The sequence below is a fragment of the Gossypium raimondii genome, chromosome 6 (genome assembly GCF_025698545.1).
Source record: "Gossypium raimondii isolate GPD5lz chromosome 6, ASM2569854v1, whole genome shotgun sequence".
Taxonomy (NCBI): Eukaryota; Viridiplantae; Streptophyta; class Magnoliopsida; order Malvales; family Malvaceae; genus Gossypium; species Gossypium raimondii.
In genome coordinates, this window is record NC_068570.1 from 50,932,708 (window position 1) to 50,945,974 (window position 13,267).

At 32.0% G+C, this 13,267-nt stretch overlaps 1 protein-coding gene across 2 annotated transcripts; it reads right to left on the bottom strand.

Moving 5' to 3' along the window:
• Positions 1–793: 793 nt before the first annotated feature.
• LOC105773485 (uncharacterized GPI-anchored protein At1g61900) lies at positions 794–4,160 on the bottom strand. Of its 2 annotated transcripts, XM_012595441.2 has the most exons (8): positions 3,871–4,160; positions 3,085–3,264; positions 2,392–2,997; positions 2,012–2,257; positions 1,865–1,876; positions 1,543–1,686; positions 1,367–1,411; positions 794–1,180 (listed from the first exon to the last, which is right to left on the bottom strand). In XM_012595441.2, exons 1-8 carry the CDS (start codon positions 3,929–3,931, stop codon positions 1,113–1,115), a joined length of 1,362 nt encoding a protein of 453 aa, XP_012450895.1. In that variant the 5' UTR covers positions 3,932–4,160; the 3' UTR covers positions 794–1,112. The 2 variants fall into 2 exon arrangements, with proteins under 2 accessions (XP_012450895.1, XP_052488706.1); XM_052632746.1 differs by lacking the exon at positions 1,865–1,876.
• Positions 4,161–13,267: the final 9,107 nt, after the last annotated feature.

Consider the following 13,267-nt stretch of genomic DNA (forward strand, 5'->3'; position numbering starts at 1 on the left):
AACTCTTTAAATTTAGGTTAACATATTAATTAGAATAAAATATTTAGAGTAACTAATGACATTATAAACATTGAAGTACTAAATTATATAAACAATTAAAGTACAAAGATGAAATATCAAATTTTAATAAAGAACAAAATTGAAATTTAACTATTTTTATATAATTAAAAATGGAGGGACTAAATTGAAAATTAACCATTATTGTTAAGAATGAAGAAAAGTCTTCATAACAAACTTCTTTATATCTTAAAGTCAAGCTTGATATCACATGTTGAATGTGAACTGGGTTATTCTATCTTCATAACAAACTTCTTTCTTAAAATATCCATACTTCTTTTAAGTAAGGTAGATAGAACAAAGAACATTCAAAAGAGATCCGATCCATGGAGTTCTATATCACTATTGGATACCGAAAGTTTCCAAAAAAAACAAAGCTATATCTATTACTAAAGGTATACTTGAACACAAGCATGTTGAAATGAAAGGGTTACCTCCACAACTGCAGACAGTGTACTGCGCGTTCAATGTGAAATATTGAGGCATGTCCCGACAGCATTTATACGTCCCTGCAGTGCAACCCAAGGTCACAACTTAAGAGCAAGACTAGCCTCAAATGCTATCCGAAGGCCACCCTCAGTTGAACTATTGTTCTCCTTTTCATGCATGTAGTACTTTATAAACAATGAGCTCATGCCCACGTCTTAGGCTCTAAGCACCGACAATCTAACTGAACAAAGGCAATTTGGATTTTATTGGCTGCTTACAAAACTTCCAACAGGCTTAAGCCAAAGTCTTGCAACTGGAATAAAAATTCTTATAAATAGATATCCAATCAAAATTTACATGGTATACTCAAATACTTATGTAGATACAACATAACTTTTTCTCTTGCACCCAAGTAGCCTTTTTTACAAAAATATTATTACAGAAAACATGCAAGAATTGTTATATGATCAGATACATGGACTTGAGTCTGCATCTGGTTGAACATTCCATTAACAGGTGGTCATGCCTGAATCAGTGTTAAACTTGAGAGGATTTAATCCATTTGTCCTTAAGAAGACTGATCTTATATCATACAGTTCTGGAGAAAAGACTGAATCAGCCTCGAACTAGAGTATCATCATGGTCAATGAAGAAGCGATGAGAAGATAAACTGCAGCATATTCATTGTAAAGTCCTGCAAGAGAGAATGAATACTCAGAGAGTGAAAGAGGCATAGATTGTGTGTCAACCTTATGTTCAACAACATAACTCAGCTACTTGACATAAATTGAACTATTAGAGTCTACATGGCAAGACATATGTAAATTCCTCTCAACTCAAAGAGATTACAATTATTCGAGTAAAATGATCTATTTCTTACTGCTTTGAGCATTTGTTGCCGCAGGTAGTGCAGGGATTCTTACAGCTGCAAGCCAAAAACCCAGGTGAAATGAATGAAAGATGAAAAGAGAGGTAAAGAGCATCATGGTAATATGAAGTCATTTTCTAATATAGATTATATTTTAGCAGCTAGCAGTAAACTTAGAGAGTACATACTTTTATTGCATGATGAAGCTGGTAGAAGTGATGGATTGGGCCATGGAGCTGGAATATTATCATTTAGATCGCAAATGAAACTGATTCCAGAAAACTTATCGAATGTCGCATCAGAGGGCAAGCTTGGCAGGAGACATCCAGATACTAAAAGCATGAGAAAAAAAATACATATTATGCACTTTATTATAAATAATCAAGCACGTCTTAGATAATCTAGGCATATGAGAAATATTATTGCTTTGAGAAAATATAAGTCACAGGATTTTGCACTTCTTTAAGGTGCAAGAAATACGAAGAATCCTGAGTGTTGTAAGCATCTTACCCTGACTTCCAACTGATGTGTACAAGTTTGTAATCAGTATCGAAATCGATCGTGATGACAAAAAGAAATAAGTGTTAGTAATAGTACCAGATCAAAATTGTCACTAAAGATCATTATTAGAGGTGCATATAAAAAAACAAAACTAACCTTGAAGAGAGAAATCCTTGAGGCTTATATGACATAGGCTATAAACATTTTTGGTGATATTATATGTCTGTAGCTTCAACCCCAGTGCGGTAGCACAATCCAAAGCTTGTAAGTTGGTGATGAGGGTCTGCTTTTGCAAATGAGAGACATAGCTATCCATAGCATCACAACAAGCAGTCTGGCTACTTATTCCATTTCCACAGCTATTTGCCACATGCCTCATATTGGGGAAAACAAGAGGGCAAACTGAAGCAGAAAACAACATAAGAAAAATATAAAGACAAAGAAGTAACGAAAATTTGTATGCTACTCAATATCGAAAGGGATGTTCTTACATGCATAGGTGAATCCTATCTATGTATAAGAAATTCCAAACTCACCTTTGTTAACATTGCAATTGGTTAGTCCTCTAAGAACTTCCTTTGCACGATAAGGGTTGAGTTTACTTGCCAACCACCGAAGGACAACGGTTTTACAATCATTTACTCTTGTCGAGTACTCCGGTAAAACATGGGTTCCATCCATGCTCAAAGGATCAGAAGATTTCAATGCAATCCTTGTTGCAGCATCTGATATGGCACCTTGACAAACTTGGTCACAACATTCTTTCACAGGATCGATCTTTTCACATGAAGCAAGAAGCTCAGAAGAATTTACAGTGTTCTCAAATTCATCAACATCTTTTACTGGGCACGATGCTTCAGTAAGGTTTGATGGATGAATCAAGCAGACCTGCTTGAGATCATCGCTAGCACCCTGGCCTTCCAAGACTTGCTCAATATCTGAAAGGCAAGGTTTCGCAAGGGTTCTGTTTAAAGCAAGCACACCGGTCTCTTTACTTAATTGACCAACAAGAATCACGAGAGTCGCATGCAACTGAGGACAACATATTACATTAGCCAACAATGGAGCAAATGCAGCCCAACAATCAGTTGAGGTCATGGTCATTAAGCTTTGAGAAGCAGTGAAGTTTAACATACAAAGTCCTACAAAAGGCCAAGTACAATAAGTAATTATACACTTAAATCTCAATTGTTTTGACATTCCAATGTTACGAACCAAGTAACAAATACCTGATAATTTCGGAATAGTACTATTTGTAAACGGTGACAACGGAGAAGGTGCAAGAAGAGGAAGAAATGGCTGAGGAGCTGCACTCGGAGTAATTTCAGGTAAGAAAGCATCTGCTCCTCTTTGTGTTAAGATATAACTTTTAAGTTGATCCACAGGGCTGGATAAACATTCATGGAAGCCTGAAAGGAGAGAAAGGATGAAATTATCATACACTTTACCATGAAGTTTCTGGTTTTCAACAAGTACAAATAATAGTAGAGCAGACAAATGTCATTGACAAGACATGTCTCATGTATGTTCCTCATATATCAAGCTATAACAATTCCAATTTCTCATTACAACATCAACGAAAGCAATTTACAATTAGTCAAGAGATCTCAAACACCTCCATGGTGTAATGTGGAGTTCTTTCAAATAGTTTTAATCACCATCATACATTTCTAAGCACTGGTTTTGCTAAACAGAGTAACAACTAGAACACCTATTTGTGGGTAAGCAATTAAAAGAACTCAAATTTGTAGCTCTTTACTGGAAATTGCAGTAATATTTTCTAGGAAGACCCTTCCCCACACAAATCCAAGAAGAATCCATTTCTCTAACCCTAAATATACACAGCAAAATTTAAGAAATCTAGGGCTAACATTTCCCCGTTAGTAAAAAAGAACAACTGAAATTTTGGAAACAATGACCCAAGTACCCAATTATTGAAACTAACAGATCATGCTAAAATAAAAATAAAAAATAAAAAACCCCAAATAAGCAAACAAGAAAGAAAAATCACCCACAGGCGAAAAGCATAAACAACTCAAGGAATAGCATAGTGAGGAGAGACACCCCTGCACTCATAATATTCTTCTTTCACTTAGTAATAAAAGTAAGGTTGGAAAGAAAGCTTAAAGGAAGCCAAAAATGGAAAAGAGATTAGGAGAATGGTTAAGACGTTAGGAGAGTTTGGGAATGTGAAAAACTAGAGGAGGAAGACATGGCAGACAGAGAGAAGAAGAGAGCCCAAAGAAGCCATGAATGAGCTTCAAAGAGTGGTGGGGACTAAAAAAAATTAAAGCAAAGCAGCGAGGAGTAATGGCTAATGAAAATAGCTGTCCTCTTGAAGGAGAGTAGGCCCTACACTCAAATTAAATACTCTCAGGCTCACCTACTAGTTTCCCAGTATTAAAGCTAATTTTTTTTAATAAATATAAAAAATAAGGGTTGTAATTTAAATTTTAAAATTTTTTAATATATTATTAATATATACTTTTATAAATATTATAAAAATTTATAAAAAATCTAATAAATTACAAAAATTATATTTTAATAAAATTATAAAATATTAAAAATATATAAAATTATAAATTTTATTTATTGGTTCCTTGTTTTTGAAAATTAAATCCCTAAAAAAAACATGGTATTAGATCAATAGTTGGATAATGAGAATAATCGTCAGAATCAATATTGTTTGAACTAGACTGGAATCGGCAAGAGTACCGGTTCAAAGAAAGCAATTAAGGTAGTTGATTCGAGAATCGGGTTGTTAAACTAGTTTTTTACTTTTTATTTTTTAATGATTTATTTAATTGAATCGGATGGACCAATCGAATCAGTGAACTAGTAGCCTAACCATTTCAACCACCAATTTGATTTTGAAAACTTTGGCCAGAATATTTCGTATTGATATATGCTAATAGTTGGGTAATAAAATTTTGGTTTGAGTATCTAACTGTACAAAAAAATACTTTATATCATACAATACTTAGCAAACAATTTTCAATTTTTCAATGTCTAAACTATTTAATTATACTTAAAAAATTAGAGATAAAATTTAAAAATAAAAAAATTATCTGTAAGAAGGATGAGTTGAGAACATTTTATTCAACATGAAAATAACCTTAATGATTTGGTGATTATTTCCATTATCCAACTATTAGTGTGATGTAGTGTTCATTATAATTTTAGGGATCTATATGATTTTTTATAATTTCTATTTTTAAAAAATATATAATTTACTAGATATTATAATTTTTATGAATATCTATACGTTTTTCTATTTTAAAATACGTTTTATAATTTTTATTTTAACCTTTTATAAGTTTATATTAATTTTAATTTTTTAATATTTGTAATTTTAAATAAATATTTTATTTTTATGAAAAAATATAAGATTAAATCGAAGTTGACACATGTTACCATTTGACTGACACATCAATTTATTTTATTGGTCAATGTGGTCAAAAAGGGAAATCGTTAATGCCTCCATTAACTGGGTGCAGATTAGTTTTTTTTTGTTAATACCTTCTTAATACATTCTTAATTAATTTTTTTTTGTTACCGCTAGGGGCTTAATTGGGTGCAGATTAATGTAGGGGATTAATTGATTTTTTTTTCGTTTTCTTTTAAGAGCTTTTTTAACCTATAACCCTCTATTTAATTTTTAGAATTAATTTTATTTAATTTAAAAAACCTTGAGTTTTTATAAGAAATTGAATTATTCAATTGCAAAGATACCTAAGTTTTTTCTATGTAACTCAATTCTATGTAAAACTTAAATTTTCATTTTATTTTCAAAACTAATCTTAATTCTAAAAAGGGTCTAAAGGGAAAAAGAAAAGAAGGAAATTAAGAATATAAAATGATTTTCCTATAAAACCCAAAATTTTCTTATAAAAATCAAGTAATTTCCTGCATAATTGGAAAAAAAAATTAATTCTAAAAAAAGGCAAATTAAAAAGACAAAATGAGTGATCAATATGAAAACTTATTTAAGTTGAGTGACTAAAATGAATATTTAATTAAGGGCAGCTACGGGTGACCAAAATGAAAACGGTTGTTAATGGCAATGCCTAAAATGCAAACTTTTTCATTTTTGGTGATCAAAATGAAAACTTATGAAAGTTAGATAATCAATTGTGTAGTTTACCTTTTAAACTAATTGGATCCAAATCTAAGGTTGAGAAAACAAGGCTTAATACTACTTTTTGACCCCTATACTATTTTTTTATTAGTTTAGCGCATATACTTTCATTCTGTTAACCTTTATTACCCCGATCCAAATTTCCATTTAAAAAAAATTTTAAACCAGCCAATAACATGCCACGTCAAGAAAAAAATCACATAAAAATGTTTAAAAATATAAAAATATAAAAAATCCACCCCAAAATATTTAAAATTAGAAAATTATAAAAATAAAAAATCATAATATATTTAAAAAAGTATAAAAATTAAGTTTATAAATATGCAAAACATCAAAAAAAATTTAAAATTTTCATAAAATTTAAAATTTTTGTTTATTTGAAATTTGGTAACACCCTTAACCTATCTCCGTCACCGGATTAGGGTTACGGAGCATTACCGTACAATAAAAAATATTTAAACATTTTAACATTCAATAATTTAAATCATATCATAAATCATTCATACACATACATACTGTCCCTAAATTGAGCCATCGAGGCCTTAAAAATAGCTTAGAAGCAAACTGGGACCAATTTGAAACAATTTGGAAAGTTTAGGAAAAAGTTACAAAATTTGCAAAACAAGGGTCACACGGCCGTGTCACACGTCCGTGTACCAGGCCGTGTAACTCACTGACTTGCACCTTTAAGAAATCATTAGATGACACATGGCTGAGTCACACGCCCGTGTCTCAAGCCATGTGGACCCAAATTTACTTAAAATCAAGTCATTTCAAAACCATGTCATGCATAAACATTTAGACCAATAATGCACACTTTGAAAGCACCAAAACCTCACCTAAACACACACATATTTATACCATTCTCAAGACCCTAATTCAACTAACCAATATGTCATTCAAAGGCACCACATTATATCAAGACATCAAGCATCAAAACATGTCAATATTGTACCAATTCATACATGATAACCTATTCAATTACTTACCTAAAACATACCACATATTAACTATTCTTTAACCAATAAATTGTACCAACATGCCATAGATATCCTTTATCAAGAAGTGACCAAAAGCACTTACCCAACACACATTTTAACTCTATTAAGCATACAAGAACATCAAAGCTCAAACATATCAAGTTACCATTTACATATTTATCAAAAACACCATTATAAACCACCCTATACATGTAACACCCCTAACCCTTATCCGTCACCAGAACAGGGTTACAGAGCATTATTAGTGTAACAGCCCGATTCTGGGCCTAGTCGGAATAGTGGTTTCGGGACCACAAATCCGACGAGGGAAAATATGGTTATTATTATATTTTTATGGTCTACAATTTCACGGAAAATTTTCGTAAAAATTTCGTTCGAAAATTTCGACGTTTGGGCACTCAATTTAGTCAAAAGGACTAAATTGTAAATAGTGCAAAAGTTGAGTTCTACATCTTAGAGGTGTCTAATTGTTATGAAATTTTAAATTGGAGGTCTTTATGTGGTAATTAGACCATTAGTTAGTTGATGGACAAAAATAGACATAAGAAATGGGTCAAATAGATTTTTTTTAAATGGGGGCATTTTAGTCATTTGGTTATTAAATAGAATTAAATGGGAAAAAGATGGCAAAATATGCTCATCTTCTTCATGGTGAACGAAATCAGCAAGGGGGAAGCCATATTTAGGGTTTTTAAGCTTTCAAGCTCCATAGTAAGTGATTCTAAGCCCCGTTTTTAATGTTCTTCGTATTTTTGGAGTCCCGGTAACTTGGTTTAGCTTATTCTACCATTAATTCGTGTTAGGGTTCATATTTGGAAAAATATCCATAGGTGAAAAGTGTTTATTTTGATGTTTTATGATAGAATATGAAGCTAGAAATTATGTTAAACAACTTTTGCTAAGCGATTTTAAGTGAAAACGAGTAAAACGACATAATCGGTAAAAATACCTAATGTTCATAAGTACATGTTAGAGTGGGAATTTGATGTTGCCATAGAAGGGAAAAATGTTCAGAATGTTATAAAACATAAGAATAAGAGATGAAGTTTAACTTCCGAGCCTTGGGGCAAAAATGTAATTATGTAAAAGTTTAGGGGCAAAATTGTAATTTTGAAAAAGTTAGAGTCGAGGGCTGTTTTGATGAATGTGATTATTAAATAAGTTAAATTTACTATTTTAGATCAAGAAGTACGAAACTCGAGGTTAGACAAAGGGAAGAATAAAGTTGAAGGCTAAGTTGGTGAATTTGGCTATAATTGGTACCGAGGTAAGTTTACGGTAAATAAATGCAATATTTCAATATTTATTATCAATGCTGTTATTTTCCAGCAACTATGAATTTATTTTATGAATTTATTTGATGATGATCTAAGCATGAAATGATAGAGAATTAAAATTAAAAAGTCCCGTTGATACATAAGGATGGTACTAGATACGAATGTCATGACATTTGGGTAAAGAGGTCCCATGTAAGACCATGTCTGGGACATGGCATTGGCACCGAGATGAGAGGTCCCATGTAAGACCATGTCTGGGACATGGCGTTGGCTTGAGATGAGAGGTCCCAGTAAGACCATGTGCGGGACATGGCATGGGCACCGATATGAGAACATCCCATGTAAGACCATGTCGGGACATGGCTTTGGCATGTTATTATCGAAGAGACCGAGTATCCTTATTATTCCAATGTAGCTCAACGGGCTTGTAAACGAATTATGTTCATGAAAGTTCAGTTTAAAGCATAAATGGCAAGCTCGGGTAAGTTATAAGAGTTAAGAACTTATTATACTATCAATTGATGTTCAACGATGCAGCAAGAGTTGAGTAAGTTATGCACACAAGTATTCTAAGTAAACAAGTAAGAGAACTAGTATGAGATTAACTAAAGAGTAAACTAGAGATATAGACATTGAGTTTAATTATTTAAGTTAAATATTGTTATTTATTTGCTAGTAAACTTACTAAGCTTTATGCTTACTTCTTTTATTTCTCTTTCTCTTATAGTATTGCAAAGCTACTTCAAGGATCCTAAAGAAGTCGGAGATCGTCCACACTATCAACTACAATCGCTCGATATTTTATATCGAAACACGTTTGAGTTATGGCATGTATAGGGATTTAGTTATTTTGTATGTTTGTAATGATGATTTTGCTAATGAGTGATGTGTAAGTATTTGATGATGTATGGTCATTAAAATGGTTAAGGATGAAGGTGTTTGTTGTTATGAAAGATTAGGTGATAAATTATGCATGGAAATCATGAAAGGATAAAATTTTGCAAAGAAACAGAATTCAGGCAGCACAGTGACGTGAATTTGAAAAATCACCCAAGATAGTATAAAATGAATTAGAGGGTGAATGATATATGGAATTAAAGCTTGTTGAGTCTATTTTCATAGAAAAATAACGGTGTAGCAAAAGGAAATTTATATTTTAAGATATGTGAATTTTAGTAAGATAGGGTCAGAACTGTTTTTGGAGTCCCTGTTCTGAGTTTAGAAAATAATTACAAATTGTACAAAAATGGTTATGAGTTGAAATTTACATGCTTAGATTCCTTAATGAGTCTATTTTCTGTATAAACAAGTAAGAACTTCATATGAAAATCCTACAGTGAGAAAACTTATTTTTAGTAACAAGAGGTCAGAATAGTCGAATGGTGAAACAGGGGAGACTTTAACTAATAAACTGTACTAATTGGCTGAACCAAAAATTCTAAAAATTTTATGGTGAGTAGATATATGAGTCTAGTTTCAGAGAAAATTTACGGAATTAAATTTCGAGTTCTGTAGCTCAAGTTATAATTAATTTAGTAACTACTGTGCGATTGGACAGATTTGCTGTAAATAGTGAAATAAATTTTCAAACCTAGTTTTTATGCTCCGAATTGGTAAGATAAGCTAAGTAATGCCTCGTGCTCTACTCCGGAAAAGGTCTCGGGTAAGGGGTGTTACAATTAGACTTTTCAGGTCAAATACGAACATTTCATAACATTTAATATACATATAAAAAATCAATCATAAATCACTCATACTGTCCCTTGTATGAGCCCTCGAGGCCCAAAATACGCATTAGAAATAAATCGAGACTAAACCGGAAGCTTAGAGAATTTTTCCCAAAATTCCAAAATTTTCCATAAGTGCAGAGGACACACGCCCGTGTGGCTAGGCCATGTATGCATTCAATGTGAGGCACATGGTCGTGTCCCAGCCCGTGTCCATACACGTGTAACTCTTTGACTTAGGTCATACGGGCAAGCCACATGCCTGTGTGCTAGGCCGTGTGATATGAAATTAAGGTGCAGAGGTCACACGGCCAAGCCACATGCCCGTGTGCTAGGCCGTGTGCAAAAACCTGGGCATTCTGTTTCTAAATTTTAAAGATGCAAGGGACACACGGCCATACCACACGCCTATGTGCTAGGCCGTGTGTCACACACAGCTGAGACACACACCCGTGTCTCTGCCCGTGTGGACAAAGATAAGTCATTTCAAGGTCACTTTTCTCACCCATTCTTGATTTCAACCTAAACATCTCAAATTTCATACACATAAGCCATAACAATGCCTTCAAAACAACCAATTCCTAGCTCTAATATTGTCATATTATCACATATATCCTAACATTCTAATTTACCACATTAGTCAATTCACTTATACACCTATAAATCATCTATCACCTAACTACTCCAGACACATATATCAAACATGATTAAACCATACCTATAAGTTGATTGGGAATATAAACAAAATATAATTCTTAACATTTACAGAAGCCAATCCAACCCTATACATGCCATATAAACCATAATATATGTTGTAAAAACTATCGGAACAAGTTGGATAGTGTGGCTTGATGTGTTGGTCCGATCTCCCGACCTCACGTTATTCTACAAGGACATTAAACAACACAAGTAAGCTTAATGAAGCTTAGTAAGTTTGATGGATTTAAACATATATCTTACCGAACCTACTACAACATATCAAATTAAATAAATTCATTCAAAGTAATTTCCCTGTCAATCACAACTTCAATCGATGAATACACTTATTTAAGATTAATACCAATAACAACAATAAGTCTTCCAAAATCAATTTCTTATGTCACTTACCAAATCTTACCAAATCGGAGAACGGCTTACGTATATAAGTACATCGTTTTCTGAAGTTCGAAGGCTGAATTGAAGCACATAAGTGTTAACAGAAACCCATAAGGGTTGAACGGAAGCTCGTAAGAGCTAAACGGAAACCCATAAGGGTTAAACAGAAGCTCAAAAGAGCTGAACGGAAACCCATTAGGGTTAAATGGAAACTCATATGAGTTAAACAGAAGCTCGTAAGAGCTAAACGAAAAGTAAACACGAAAGTTCGTAACAAATGCTGAACCTCAGTTTGCTTGGGTAATTTTTCGTCAATTCTTCATTTGCTGTTTTTCGCCATAAGACGATTGTACCCAATCCAGCGTTCCATTCGTTTTGAGCATTCAATTCAAATTCATGATTTTAACAATATTTTATTTTCAACAATAGATATAAATAAATACATAATACCATTCATACATTTAAAATATAAACATTAAATTTTAACCATACGAACTTACCTGAGTTAAATTGTAAAATTTGTAGTAGTTCAATGACTATTCTTCTAATTTCTCTTTTTCACGATTGTCTACAGATTCTAGATCTAAAATATAAAATTATTCATTTATTAGCATATATTTCAGTTCCAATTCAATTTACAATTAATACCCTCAATTTTCAAAATTACACAATTACCCCAACTTTTACAATTTTTCAATTTAGTCCCTTACTAATTAGTCTATCAAATGAGCTAATTTTTCTCAATTGACAATTTATCTAAGTATTCTAGGCTATCATACAGCCTTTGATAAATAGAAATTTAATATCAAACCCTAATATTTAGTCTTTCCACAATTTAGTCCTAAAATCAATATTTATCAAATTCACTTTATAAAATCATCATATAACAAAATTAAAGCTCTAAATCCATGTTAATTCATCAAAAAATTCAGTATTCATCAATGGTAACTTTCAAAATTACCCATAAAATAAAAAATTAATGAAATAGCTAGTTGGACCTAGTTGTAAAAGTCTTAAAAATACAAAAATTTCAAGAAAAGAGCAAGAATTGAACTCACATTAAGTTAAAATATGAAAACCAGCTTTTGGGGACCCTCCTATGGCTTTTTTTAACTAAGAATCTTGAAGAAATTCCTAGAAACTCTTTTAATTGTTAGTTTATTTGTTTAATTTTGCCAAATTTTCCCATTTTTCCCTTAGTTCACACTAATTTCATGATTTTCTTCTGATTATGCCACCTCCACTATCCCCTTTGGGCTATTTTGCTCTTTAAGTCCTCTCTTATTTATTTATCAAGCCATTTAATCACATTTCTTTTAATTTGTAAGTTTTGCATCTTTTTCAATTTAGTCCTTTTTAATTAATTAACTATCAAAACGTTAAAATTTTCTAACGAAATTTTAATACTACCTTAATGACACTCCATAAATATTTATAAAAATTTATGGTTCGATTTATAGAATCGAGGTCTTGGTACCTCATTTTCTAAACCACTTAACCTAATAAATCCTTATAAAACACAAATTACTAATTCAAAAATCTTTCCAAAATCACATTTAGCTCGTAAATACTAAATAATAAAAGTTACGAGCTTACTCGTCAGATTTGGTGGCATTGAACTACTGTTTCTGACACTACTGAAAATCAGGCTATTATAATACATATTAATATTGCCATTTCCAAACATAATAACCTAGTTCAAATATGAACTAAAACATGTCACAAGTAACTATTTTCAAACCATCATCAACATGCCAAGAGAACCATCTCAACAAATACTTTCAGTAATCAAATTCACATAACTTGGTAAGGCACTAAGATGTACCAAACCAACATAACTTTCCAAAGCTTATAAATACCAAAACACCATTAACACATACACCATAATAACATTACAAATCACCTTATACATGCCATTATAAACCTTAATCAAATTCCTCAACAACTATCGAATTGTTCACTGAATAGTGTGACAGATCTCCGACAAACTTCCAACTGATAGAGCTTCTGATAATCTGTAAAACAAGGAAAATAACTACATAAACAATGAATGCTTAGTAAGCTCGTATAAACATAAAACATAATCTACCATTTCAATAATGAAATTTATAGAAAAAGTACGAACCGTTATCAATGCTTTAAGCTTAGTAAAAGCCTATACAACACCATCAAAC